Source organism: Girardinichthys multiradiatus, chromosome 12, assembly GCF_021462225.1.
Source record: "Girardinichthys multiradiatus isolate DD_20200921_A chromosome 12, DD_fGirMul_XY1, whole genome shotgun sequence".
Taxonomy (NCBI): Eukaryota; Metazoa; Chordata; class Actinopteri; order Cyprinodontiformes; family Goodeidae; genus Girardinichthys; species Girardinichthys multiradiatus.
The window spans coordinates 16,117,791-16,132,090 of record NC_061805.1 but is presented as its reverse complement, the minus strand read 5'-3'; the positions used below and the strand labels follow the sequence as shown (position 1 = coordinate 16,132,090).

The window sequence follows — 14,300 nt, the reverse complement described above, 5'->3', positions numbered from 1 at the left end:
TTCAGACATCATGGTCCCTACGCAAACCCCCATCTGAAAGAGGAGGAAGCAGGCAGAGAGCAGCTAAAGAATTCCTACTAAATCCGAGGAGCGCAAATATCCAATATCCAACCTAAAACTAATTTCACCACAGTCAAAAGTCTGCGGTTTAGGGGTTTAAAGTCCTTGTCCTTGTTACTGCCATGGCTGACAAAAAAACTTTCTCATAAAGTCCAAAATTGTAACATCTTCAGGCAAACTTTGAAGCATAACCAGTCCAGACAGCAGCATCTCTACTCTCTGCTCCCCCCCCCCCCCCACCGCCAGCCCCCCTCACACCAAAACCCTTGAGCCTGTTCTGGCTGTGTTGTGTTCTAGACAATTATCCCAATTGATCATTTTATACATAAAAAGAAAACTAATTACAATCTTGCATATACAATAATACAAACATTTGTATTTTGTTTATGTTTTTATTTTCAATTTTTTTATAGTTTTACACAGATTACTTAAATGTGACAATGTCACAGCAACATTAATAGCGGCACAGCGCACTACACTGAAAGCTGGAGGCGGGGCTTCAGTCGCCGTAGCTCCAGCCGTCAGTGGGTCAATGGAAACAGAACAGGTTCTGTGCTGAGTACAGAGAGACCGAGTGGAGTGGAGCTGTGCCATATAAAAAGAGCCGGTGGAAAAAGGACATTACTGCTAAACTAGTGTTTATCAGGAAAGTATTAATCTGCTGAGGTTTATCTCAAGATACAAATGCTGAAAGGCATGTCTTGATTATTTTTTTTTAAGAACAGCCTTTTTCCTTTACACCAGCTCCAATCACACAAACTGAAAACACCTCAGTGACATTCAAAATAGCACCTTCTGACAGGACAAATCTAACAAAAAGGAGTATAAAATCATATAGGACTGTTTACAATGTGCCAGTACACCAGTAGATCTATGACACCTTAAACTCCATGTTGCTAAGATTTGTTTAACGGAGTCCTCTTTTCAAATGAGTTAAATAAATAATATGAGGGGGATATTAAACAATTTCATAGCTGTGGAAAAATTTGCTGTTTACTCGTACTTTCAAGTGCAAACTATAAAAATATCTATGTACCAAACTTGGATTTTCAACATAAGAATCAAACACTAAACAATGGATTACAGAACATTCTGGAGGAAAAAACCCTCTAGATTGTAAATGGAGACCAGACGATGTTACTGGTAGGTTTCCATTCTATTTTTTAGCATTTTCCTTTGGATTTGCATGTTAAAGAATATGAAAGTGTCACTTCCTTCCCATTAGGGCACTTAGCAGACATCTTCACTACAGAATGCTCAGCTCCGTAATCACATGACAGCTTTCTCTGATGTTGACAATAAAGCAATGTCTTTTTTTTTTTTACAGGGGTGCTAAAAAAAACTGAAATAGAGTTTCTTTATTTGGTCTTATTTGTGCTGGGGAGGATAGAGTCATCTGTTGAGCAACAAGTGAGCTCAGTAGGGGTATGCTGAGATGGAGATGTAGATGATGAAGATGCTCTGGTATGTTATGCGACCTTGTTCTGAGATGGTGGTGGCCTGCACCTTAAGCCTTACAAGTCCAGGTCTATCCAGGACCCGTCGAGTGAAGATGATCCCCCTACCAGCCTCGTCTTTGATGTCAAACACTCGGCCCACCATACCCGTAACCGATTCTTGCTCAAGTATAGTGAAGGAGGTACGCTCTTGCAAGATGCCTGACTCTGAGAATGCTGACAGTCGTACTACGTTGTGATTGAGCGGTATGCCAGAGGGAAGAGTGAGCAGCTTGTACTGCAGGAGCAGAGGAGAGCCTCCCGTGGTGCAGTCCAGGGAGCAGGGCCTAAAACAGGTCCTTTAAAAGTAAGAATGGAAGAGGAAATATGGAATTATTAAACAAAACCTAAACGTGTTTGCAGAGACATGGTCAAAAGGTTTACAACTGAAGAAAATGCTTTGCACAGATTTTACCGTTTCAATGTTGTTAGATCTCTTTAAAATATAATGGAAACATCTGATAAAGTTCAATATGTTTCAAAGGCTTTTATAGAGAAATGCATGAAGTTTATCTGTTCTTTTCTTTTTAAGATTAGCATCCAGGCAGTTTCCTGGCAAATCTAAATATCAATGATTTGACTACTGAGCCATTTAATCATCACTTTTGCTTTGAGACACAGTGTTCTGACATGCTGGGAAAAACATTGTTCATCAACAAATTGTTCCTGGATGTCAGTCAAAATTGCATTTTGACTGTTTTTTTTTAAATGATTTTTCTTGTGGCACTAATGGCCTTTATTTTTGTTATTTGAAAGTAGGCAGACAGGAATTGGGGTAAAGAGAGGTGGAAGTAATGCAGCACAGGTCGCTGGGGTCAGGATCCGAACCAGAGACAGCTGCTTCGAGGACTGAAGCCTCTGTAAATGGGTCGTGCGCTCTACCACTACGCCACACCCTATATTGAGGAGGTTTTGATCCCATTCTTTCATTATAGCAGTGTTTTAGGCAGAATTGTGAGTGATCCCAGGCGTTCGGACTAGAAGTAACTCCACACATGAATGGTAAGAATGATGGCAAGACGCAGCGTTGACTTTTTCTCCACACAGTCAGTTTTCCAGATGTCCCAACCGAAGCTTTCCTGAGTCCTCTTCAGTTCAGTCCTGGTACCTCCTGCAGAAGCCTGTCCTTGACAACAGACTAGGATTCAAATCTCTTCACCTTACTGTGTGTGCAGAAACATTGTCTACTGCAATTCAAGAGCAAGCTTTGCACCAGTCGCGCCCTAATCCATCAGCTGACCTCTTTTTAGGAGTTGGTCATAACACTTACAGGACTTTTCTTGGGGCGCTAAAGCTTTCTCCCCAGCAGCTGAACCCCTGACTGAAGTTCTTGATAATTTGATAATGCAGAATTCTTGGCAATGAAGGACTTTTGACACAAAGCAATGAAAACTGCACCTGTTTCCTTGGAGGTAACCATGGTTGACAAAACTGAATGATTTAAAGCACAACTGCATTTTAAAACAACCATTCTGCACTTTTAGTTCAATCAGAAAAATAGAGTGATATGAGCCTCCCAGCCCTTGTTAACATTTTCCCCTGAACCAACAACAAGATCATTGCAATGATGCTTACAGCTCATTTTGTGGGGCAAAATCACTGTTGTCACAGATTTCTAATCAATTGTTTTTCAGCTAAACACTCCTTATGCAACGAAGAATTGCTGCAAACTGCCACCTTAAACCCTGAAACATTAAAGTAAAAAAAAAAAAGATTACCATCAGCCTTAAAACCTAATATTTAGAGACTGATTTGTATTTTAACTGCAAAAAGAAACTGATATCCTATTTACCCAGGACGTCCTCCACTTTGGTAGGAAGCAGGGCAGGGCGTATCCAGACACTGGTATCCCCCTCTGGTATTAAAGCACATCTGACTGTGTCCACACTGAATTCCTTGTTCAACGCACTCATCAATGTCTGTTAAAAAGAGGGGATACCACTTATCTGTATTTATAGGGCGTTTAGAGGGTTGACGTTCAGAGCAGTGTGGTACAGGAAGCTCTTACCTTTACAGCTCCTGCCATTGGGCAGAAGTTTGTAACCCGGGGGACACAGACAATGAAAGCTGCCAATTGTATTTCTGCATTCATGTTGGCATGGCTTCTTCAACAAACACTCATCCACATCTGTGTAGAAAATAATGTAGAATTGTTAAAATCTCTGAGAACACATTTGAAAGCAGCTGTTCTGCTGTCGTTAAATGCTTCCTTAAAACAAGCATGGATTCAAACCTACCCACACACGACCCATCTCTGCTGGTGTAGCCCACAGGACAGCTCTGCCTGGTAATGCGAGATACTCCGTTAGAGCGAGATAAGATTGGCCTGCCATGGGATGACACCAGCTGTGGGCGGAGTCTTGCGCTGATTCTGGTGCCATTGGTGAAGATCTGCCCTCGCTCAAGCCCTGCACAGGAGCGTCCATCCCCCAACAGCAGAGTCCCAGGAGGGCACAGACACCTGAAGCTGCCAGGTACGTTACGGCACTGGTGCGCACAAGGATTTGGTGTTTGCAAGCATTCATCAATGTCTGAAATGTAAAATAAAATTAAGGTTGGATTCTATACGGGATCCTTTGAAAGAGGTGTTTCATCAAACAGAGAGAAATAAAATCCTACCTAGACATGGAAGTCCAACTCCCTGAGATCTGTAACCTCTGGGACAAACGCATCCGTACCCCCCGACTGTGTTCTGACAGATCTGACTGTAGCGACACATGTGACTCCCGTTCTGGCACTCGTCAATATCTAGGAAAAAAAACAGGAGACAACAGTAGTTTTTTAAGGTTCTACAAAACTTTATTCAAAGGTTTGTTGTTCACATTTTGTTTGGTGCTTAAAACCAACTTAAAAAAAACTAACATTGCCCATAATATACTCATAATATTGAAATTAAACAGACAAAAAGAAGTTAGTTTTGTTTTTCTAATTCCTTTTACACGTCTCTTCTGTTGTTGAAACTATGAATTCTCTGTAATAAATACTTGAGTCTTTTTGAGGATCAACTCTGAATCAATCATTTTGGCTCTCTGAGTGACAGACAGTGTCTGCATAATTACCCTAAAACATTCCTATTAAAGTCAGCCTTTTGTCATGCGTCTTAAAGTGCCCTTAAGCCTAAGTAATTTCAGTTTTTTACTGTGACTCTTAACACATGCACTTGATTGAAATCAAACATTAGGGCACTTTTGATCATTAATATTTGCTACAGTTTTGTATCTATATGTAGCATATACATGTTCTAATGTTAAATTTAACACAGTCTAAATCAATAGAGTAAACACACACAGGGATTCACCAATCCAATCCCAAGTTTTGGATTCTAATCAAACTTTTTTAAAACATTATCATCAGAGAACCCCTAACAAAACTCAGCTTCCGATAGTAGTTGTTGCTATTTTGTATACTATACAAAATAGTGTATAGTATACAAAAGCTTATCACATTATTTGTTCGGACAAATCTGGGGTTTTCCCAATAATCTAGGTGTTTTCACTCTTTACTTTGACATTCGCAGTGGAAGAGAGACTGCATTAGGTGCTCAGGTCCCTCTCTCTTCAGCTCCGTCACGTCACTGCTCTGTGTACTGTGCTAAGACATCCCCAAACAATTCTCCAGCAAAATTAATAAAGCTGTCAAACAACTTTTTGTAAATTGTGCTCACACACTATTAACTGAAACTGAACTGAAATATGTTCAGATCCCAGTGAGTCCCCAAAAAAGAATAAACATGGCCACAATTTCCAATAACCTTAGCTAACTGTTCTGTATAACAACATGATCAGCAGGAGGAGGACTTGAGTTTATTGGGGAATGTATTTCTTTGTCTTGACTGAGATACAGTACAGACCAAAAGTTTGGACACACCTTCTCATTCAAAGAGTTTTCTTTATTTTCATGACTATGAATATTGTAGCTTCACACTGAAGGCATCAAAACTATGAATTAACACATGTGGAATTATATACTGAACAAAAAAGTGTGAAACAACTGAAAATATGTCTTATATTCTAGGTTCTTCAAAGTAGTCACCTTTTGCTTTGATTACTGCTATGCACACTCTTGGCATTCTGTTGATGAGCTTCAAGAGGTAGTCACCTGAAATGGTTTTCCAACAGTCTTGAAGGAGTTCCCAGAGATGCTTAGCATTTGTTGGCCCTTTTGCCTTCACTCTGCGGTCCAGCTCACCCCAAACCATCTCGATTGGGTTCAGGTCCGGTGACTGTGGAAGCCAGGTCATCTGGTGCAGCACCCCATCACTCTTTTTCTTGGTCAAATAGTCCTTACACAGCCTGGAGGTGTGTTTGGGGTCATTGTTCTGTTGAAAAATAAATGATGGTCCAACTAAACGCAAACCGGATGGAATAGCATGCCGTTGCAAGATGCTGTGGTAGCCATGCTGGTTCAGTATGCCTTCAATTTTGAATAAATCCCCAACAGTGTCACCAGCAAAGCACCCCCACACCATCACACCTCCTCCTCCATGCTTCACGGTGGGAACCAGGCATGTAGAGTCCATCTGTTCACCTCTTCTGTGCCGCACAAAGACACGGTGGTTGGAACCAAAGATCTCAAACTTTGACTCATCAGGCCAAAGCACAGATTTCCACTGGTCTAATATCCATTCCTTGTGTTCTTTAGCCCAAACAAGTCTCTTCTGCTTGTTGCCTGTCCTCAGCAGTGGTTTCCTAGAAGCTATTTTACCATGAAGGCCTGATTCACACAGTCTCCTCTTAACAGTTGTTCTAGAGATGTGTCTGCTGCTAGAACTCTGTGTGGCATTGACCTGTTCTCTAATCTGAGCTGCTGTTAACCTGCGATTTCTGAGGCTGGTGACTCGGATGAATTTATCGTCCACAGCAGAGGTGACTCTTGGTCTTCTTTTGCTGGGGCGGTTCTCATGTGAGCCAGTTTCTTTGTAGTGCTTGATGGTTTTTGCGACTGCACTTGGGGACACTTTCAAAGTTTTCCCAATTGTTCGGACTGACTGACCTTCATTTCTTAAAGTAATGATGGCCACTCGTTTTTCTTTACTTAGCTGCTTTTTTCTTGCCATAATACAAATTCTAACAGTCTATTCAGTAGGACTATCACCTGTGTTCTGTATCCACCTCCTGCACAACACAACTGATGGTCCCAACCCCATTTATAAGGCTTGAAATCCCACTTATTAAACCTGACAGGGCACACCTGGGAAGTGAAAACCATTTCAGGTGACTACCTCTTGAAGCTCATCAACAGAATGCCAAGAGTGTGTGGAGCAGTAATCAAAGCAAAAGGTGACTACTTTGAAGAACCTAGAATATAAGACATATTTTCAGTTGTTTCACACTTTTTTGTTCAGTATATAATTCCACATGTGTTAATTCATAGTTTTGATGCCTTCAGTGTGAAGCTACAATATTCATAGTCATGAAAATAAAGACAACTCTTTGAATGAGAAGGTGTGTCCAAACCTTTGGTCTGTACTGTGTATCATATTTAAAAAGAAATGGTAAAGCTATACAGATTTTATTTTTAGGACTCCCTGTGAGGAAAGAAGAGGAGTAACTGTCAAGAAAAACAGATACGGCAGTGTGGAGAATGTCATTGGTAACTAAGTGTAATACAAGCAGTGGTATTTTACTGCACTTTAAAGGTACCGTGTTTTCAAGGATGTATGTGGTATTGATTTTCTAAAATGACTCAGATCAGTATCAGGGAGAAAAATCCAGATGGACACATCCCTTGACACAGTTAATGTGTGACACAGTCACTAACCTACACAGGCTCCATTCTCTGCCATGGTCATTCCAGGCGGGCAACTGTCAAAACACTGATATCCTCCATCGGTGTTGCGGCACTGCTGATGCGTTGGGCACACATTTCTCATGCACTCGTTGATGTCTGGTAAAGTGAAAACATTACCACTCAACTGGTAAAATAATGTCACATGCCACATGACTTTCACATATTTGATAAGTCCTGGAGTACACACTGACAGACTGGTTTCAGCAGACTTAGGATCATACATCATACGACTGCCCCTGCTGAGGGATCCAAACTCACGAGGTTGACATGGTAAACAAACAGACCAAATAAACAGGCGGTAAATATAAGAAATTCTCCGAATTCTGACGGGCTATATTGCTGTTCCAGTCAAAACACTTCAAGCTTATCCAAGCTTATTCAAGACAGTTTGATTTGGACAGTGTATTTTTTGTTATACTGATGTTGAGAGTTTGGAGTATTCATTTATTTTCAAGTGAGGCTGTTAGTGGGTTTCAGAATTACTTTCAATGTTGGCTTTAATCTAAAAATAGTTTGCTTTCTACCTTAACAGACAACAGTATAATATTTGGACTGAATTGTGCAAATAAAAATTTCAAATTTATGATACATACATTTCTTTAGGTTAAGCTTAAGCTTAAGTCTTTTTCCTTTTTTTATATTTTTGTCTCTCTCTTTATGTTGTTTTGTGTTTAAATATGTAATGTATAGGTACAAATGTATTTAAAAAATAACAAAAAACAGCTCCCAGCTGATTTTGTGTTCCAGCCTTTTTTTTTCATTGGCTGTTGCAGTCTGGTAGGTAATCAATACACACTACCCATCTCCCTCAACGTTCAGCTCCAAAAATTCAAACATGTTTGTTTAACTTCGGCTGATGTTGGGTCGAGACGGTTCTCCTCTCAGACCTGCGGACTGCAGTCATTACTCTTTTCACACCAACAGATTTTAAAGCCAACTCGCCCTGCTGACTGTCCCAAACTACTCCAGACCGATGCAGACTTTTCCCTACTGAAAACCGGGGGTAAAACCTGGCAAAAGAAAATCCAGTAGTGTGTCCTCAGCTTAAGCTGTTCAGAAATAAATCTTTCTTATCTGTGTTTGAACCACTTTCAGAATTTTCTGTCACTAAACCAAAGTGGGTCCTCTCAAACACAATGTAACCTTCAAAAGGGAAAAAGAGTGAACTGACTGACCAATGCAGCGATGTCCTGACAGCTGGTATCCAAGATGACAGATACAACGGTAGGAACCCAAAGTGTTGAGGCACTTATGGTGGCACGGGGAGATAACAGACTCCTGGCACTCATCCACATCTGAAATACAAATTTGGCATGCAAGGTTTCATCAGTCCTTCTATATGCCGTACCTTCTAAAGTTGTTTATACACCTTGAACCATTTTACATTTTGTCTTCTTTACAGCACAAACTTTAATGGGTTTTATTCAGATCTTATGTGACCAACACAAAGTAGTACAAAATTGTACTACTTAGGCAATACTTTCCAGAACCACATTTTTCTGCTATTGCAGCTGCTAGTCTTCTGGGGTATCTCTTTAGCTATGCACATAAAGGGACTGAAATTTAGCAAATTCTTCTTTGGAAAATACCTCAATCTCAGCCATGGGCAGGAAAATGTCTGTAAACAATCATTTTTAGGTGTTGGCACATTTTTCTAATTTGATTTAGGTCTGGGATTTGACTGGAGCATTCTGATATATGATTACGCTTGAAACCCTTCCGTTGTAGCTCTGGCTGTATGCTTAGGGTTGTTGTCTTACCCCGTCCTAACTCTGTGGCAGTCTGTATGGGGTTTGCTTCCTGGATTAACCTTTGTTTACCTCCATCTGTCGTCCCATCAACTCAGACCAGCTTACATGACCCTGGTAAAACCCACAGCATGTTGCAGCCACCACTTTGTTTCACTATGGGCAGGTTGTGTTAGGGGTGATGCGTAGTGTTAGTTTTCTTTCGCACATAGCAGTTTGCTTTAAATTTTGGTCTCATTTGACCAGAGCACCTTCTTCCTCACATTTGCTGACCCCTGCTTGGCATGTGTCAAACTTTACAACTGGCGTTCTACAGACTTATTTTTCTTCCTTAATGATTAGATTTGTAGAATGCATAACTAGCAGTTGTCCTGTGAACAGATTCTCCCACCTGAGCTGTGGATCTCTACAGCTTCTAGGTTTGGGATATTGTTTTATAAGTTATGTTATTAATTTACACAAATAAAATCCAAACACAAAAAAATTTTAATTTGCAGTTGTAAAATTACCAAAATGAGAAAAAGAGATTTATAAGGCACTAGCAAATGTTGTACAGAGTGCTTATACATTTGATAAATGCCTGTAGTACAGTATATCAGAGATTAACAGTGATAAAACCTTCACAGCTGGTTCCTGTGATACTGGGTTTATATCCTGGTCCACACCTGGCCTGGCAGCGGTATGTGCCTACTGTGTTGACACACTGCTGATTGTAGTGGCACATGTGGGAGCCCTGGGAGCACTCATCAATATCTGAGAGGGATGTATATAATAAAACAACAGAATGAAAAAATGACCACAACTAAGTAAATGGTTAAAACAGATAATATTTTTTGTTATTTACATATAATATTACTATCCCTCAAGTTATTTAGTGTCTCACCGTGGCATGTGTTGGTCTCTGTAGAGATAGTGAAGCCAGAAGGACAGACACAGGTAAACCCTCCCATGATGTTGTTGCATGAATGAGAGCAGGGAGACTGCGGCACACACTCGTCTTCATCTAACAGGAAGATGTTTTGTTACATTAATAAAACTGCAGCATTTAGAAAATAATGCCAATAAATGTTACCAGAAAATGTCATACCAGCACAGTAGGAGGCTGTGTCAACAGTGAAGCCTTTTGGGCATGTGTCTTCATAACCATCTGCAAGAAAAATTATTATATAATAATTAAAGGGATGTAGAAATGTTAGAGGTTAACTTATTCAATTTTTTTTCCAAACCTGGTACGAGGAGGCTGGTAGTGATCTGGAAGTCCAAACTAAGAGTAAATATGTTGTAGACACTGTTTATTCCGGAAACCTTGAGCAGCTGAAGTACAGGGCCTTGGCGCTCCTCCTGGCCCTCATAAATGATGGTGTGATTACAGCGCAGCCCCATGGGGCTGCCTCCTCTCTGGTGGGTCTGCGATGACCATGAGTACAGCTGTCCTTGGCCCGTCTGCACATATGACTCATCAAAGTCCTGTGGGAAGAAGGTGAAGTCAGGTCAGATAAATTGAAGACTGTGGAAATATGATGAGATCCAATTTTGTAGTAATGTAACAGGAACTCAAGATATAATTGATGTCCTTGGATACACATAATCACTTCAACAAACACACCTGAAGGCCCAGATTAGATGATGATAATGATGGAGGAATAAAGCCGTTCATTACAATGTCAATCAGCAGAACTCCCTCAGAGTCCAATCCCCTGGCAACATGGGTCAGACGGAGAACCTCTCCTGTGACAATTGAATAAAATATTGTTCCTTATACAAACTTGGAAATGTTCAAGATAGCGAGTGCTGCCATCTATGGGTTGTGTTACAAATAAGGTGTCACAGAAGATTTAAGTACAATGTCCTCAAAGAAAAGAGGACATTATAATAATGTAATATTGTCCTCAAGATTGTTTTGTGAACTTTTCATTAGATAACAAATTAGTTTTACACAAAAATGTGATGAGGTGAAAACTGCATATTATGTGAGTAAATATTTTATTCACCAAGCATTCTAAATGTTACTATAAAAAGAGTGTTACCCTAAAGGAATTGAATGCAGGAAATATTGATTATTTAATGAGCAGAAACAAAAATGCTGAAAGAGTTTAAATAGTTTAATAGAAAGGTGAAAAGACTGGCTGAAACACAGCTAAAGAGACGATTGGATAATACACAGCATAGATACTCTAACTTTACCAATGAAGTTTTTAGTAACTGTAATGTTGATATGGTAGTTTGTTTAGATATTTAAATACATTATTTTTTGATATTGTAGTTTACATATGATTCTTACATGTTGAAACCTTTTCCTGTTTTAAATTGCTGTTTTCTTGAGGCTTTGAATGTATTTCATAATGATGTGTTATGACTATTGTTGCTTTGCATTGTCAAGTAGCTTAACTGAGGATAAGGATAGTAAATTTGTTAATGGCAACAAAAATCCTGTATTTAACACGTGTAATATGTTAAACTAACCTGTTATAATGTTCTGACTGCATTGTATTGGACAAATAAATACATAAATGAAAATAATGTTGAACATGGTTTCATTGGGACCAAAGCTCACCAGTCTCAAACTCCAGCTGAGACTCCTGTCTGAAGTGGCCCTGTGTAAAGGAGAACCCATTTCTGGTGGCTCTGCTTTGAAGCACAGTGGTCCAATAGATGGGAGTGAAAACAGACACCAGAACCTTCAGCAAGGGACCTACAGCAAAGCATTAATTCTTCATCCGTTACTGAACCACAGACAAACAGCACAGTTCAAAGTTTAAAGTGTAATATTTTAAGCACTTTACATTTTTTCCCTTTTCACCTTGTAAAGAAATTACAGATGGGTGTACTCTCCTGTAATAGTTATTTAAGTATTCAATAAAGATTAGTTAAAATGCCACGTCAACAAAAACAGATAAAAAAACTTGAAACACTCTTTTTTTTTGTCAAAATGGAGCCTGTTTTTCATCCAGAGCATTTGAATCAGTGGGATTTATTACAAAGGGTTTCTAAACCCCAGTACAGCAAACATAAAAGGGTGAGTGAACAGTGTGACTTGCTGGAACAACTCATTTGTACTGCAGATATGAAGCTGCAGTATATTATGTACAGTGACTCACCCACAGTGGGAGGGATGTTGTCCAGACGTGCCTCCAGAGTGCTTGTGCCTTGTTCCTCGTTGTCTGTAATGTTGGCCTCCAGGAAGGACACACCAAATTCTCTGTCATTCACCATCCCTATCAGACTGCCTCTAGTCTTGTGTGGAACCTCACCTGTCAGGAGAAACCCAAACATAAAGATAAACAAGAGTTATGTATACCTTTACAAATGGTGTGTATATGTTACCTTGCTGTGGAAAGTAAAAACCAAATGAAATATAATATGGTCTGTCAACGCTACCTGGACACAAACCAGTCTGACATTTCCTTGAGTCGGTGCTTGGACCGCTGCAGGTGCGGCCTCCATTTGCTGGTGCTGGATTGTTGCACAATCTGATTCGTTCTTGAAAACCTTGGCCACATGTACTGCTGCATGGACCCCATTCCCCCCAGCTGGAGTAACCTCCATGAACTACGGTAGAGAGGAAGAGACAATAATAATGGCATGGATGAGTTGGTTTTTATCACCAACCATGTGGAAAAAGGCTCTTGCATCACACAAAAGCACAGTGCATTATTAAGAAATGCATTTTAACTTAATCTGCCTCCACATGCAAGCTTCAGTTGGAAACTCAAAAATCTGATTTTTTTTTTTTTCTTCAAATTATTGAATACACCATACTAAGGACCACCAGCTGACAATATCACTCTTTAGTGTGAGCGCAGTTACTGAGGGAAGAAGGCTGTTATGCTGTTTTCAAAATAAAGACAGAGGAAGAACAGAAATGTAAGAAGCTCTTTACAATGAAACTGTATTATCCATGACACACAATGACATGTCTTCAGCTTATTCAGGCTGCAAAGGAGAACAGTGGATAACAGAAAGCTGAATGAAGTACCCAAAAGTTGTTCAGTTTTATCATTTTGATCTTTAACATCTCTGTTATGGAATGTACTAGCTTTGAAAATGTTGGCACCCTTTTGTAAATCTCAAGTTAAGGTAAGGATCTACATTCCCTAAAATACACACCTGGACTGCTGTTTCTGTAATGCCAGCCTGGCAAACAGTGCTAATTGCTAATTTATGATGCTAAAGAGAGTTTAAAATGTAAGATCTGGAATCATTCTGTTTTACTGTAAGAGTAAAAAAATGTGCTCTCTGAAACTAACAGTAAGACCTCCCCAATGCTCCTAATAAAAATTATTATTGGCTGCTCATGGTAGAAATGGTAGAAATGTTAGGAAACGTTTCTTTCAGTCGAATTACTATGGGATATTACCGCTGCATGGTTTGGCTGAAGCCACCTCTAATCACGCCTCTAAGCAAATGATGTGATGACGACAAATGACAGGCCCTTTTTTCACTATGTACCCATTTGTCATCACCATCATTACTCAGATCTTACGCCCTTCACCTCGCTAAGAACATCTCTTGAAGTCAGGCTAGCTGGCTGCTGCTGGTTAGCTATGTGTTTAGTGAGGCTACCTGGTGTTAGCTTAACGGCTTCTGTTGGAATTAGCCACTGCTACCTGCTGGTAAGCCTGTCTACCCGCAAAGCGCTAATATTGAGTATTCTAGTCTGGCTTTTGTGGTTCAGGATGAGTACGAAGTTCAATTCGTCCCTGTCTCCAATGGGTGCAGCTTCTTGCTTCATGTCAAAGACCATCCCCGTCTGTCTGGGGATTGTTAATGCTCGGAGAGCTTTGGCGGAGCCTGAAGCATGTCCATCATGCCCTGAGCTCCATCACTATGCTCCAGATGTACCATTTGATGTGCCTGGTAAAGCTCGGAGCTCAGACCCCGCTGGAGAGCCTTCTAATACCACTCCTAAATGCGATAAGGATCACCGCACACTACATCCTCTGTGTGTTCTGCTGTGCAGTGCCCTGGGCAGAGGGATTGAATCAACAGTGGTCGTTGTCTACCTGGATGAACCAGTGCTGGCTGCCGGGCTGCCTCTTGATGCCATACAGGTGAAATCTGAGCTCAGGAAGTAGATGCAGACAGAAGCGCTGCGCTGCAATATTCCCAGATATGACGTGAGACCCAAATCCAGTTCGGGCACTCACAAACCTGCTGTTTCACCTCCCCTAGCAAAGAGGGTGGTGGGCTTGAGTTCCCAGCTGCC

At 40.5% G+C, this 14,300-nt stretch overlaps 1 protein-coding gene across 1 annotated transcript in view; it reads right to left on the bottom strand.

Annotated features, from left to right (window-relative positions):
- Nucleotides 1–438: 438 nt before the first annotated feature.
- hmcn2 (hemicentin 2) overlaps nt 439–14,300 on the bottom strand; it is a 74,213-nt gene continuing 60,351 nt past the window's right edge. The window contains exons 67-81 of the mRNA XM_047380853.1: nt 12,473–12,643; nt 12,193–12,345; nt 11,649–11,786; nt 10,701–10,822; nt 10,321–10,561; nt 10,182–10,241; nt 9,978–10,097; nt 9,713–9,847; nt 8,522–8,641; nt 7,317–7,442; nt 4,176–4,304; nt 3,794–4,087; nt 3,565–3,684; nt 3,349–3,475; nt 439–1,855 (exon numbers count right to left, since the gene is read on the bottom strand). Coding sequence (XP_047236809.1) covers nt 1,477–1,855; nt 3,349–3,475; nt 3,565–3,684; nt 3,794–4,087; nt 4,176–4,304; nt 7,317–7,442; nt 8,522–8,641; nt 9,713–9,847; nt 9,978–10,097; nt 10,182–10,241; nt 10,321–10,561; nt 10,701–10,822; nt 11,649–11,786; nt 12,193–12,345; nt 12,473–12,643 — 2,435 coding nt within the window. The 3' untranslated portion in view covers nt 439–1,476. The remainder of the gene's footprint in view (nt 1,856–3,348; nt 3,476–3,564; nt 3,685–3,793; nt 4,088–4,175; nt 4,305–7,316; nt 7,443–8,521; nt 8,642–9,712; nt 9,848–9,977; nt 10,098–10,181; nt 10,242–10,320; nt 10,562–10,700; nt 10,823–11,648; nt 11,787–12,192; nt 12,346–12,472; nt 12,644–14,300) is intronic.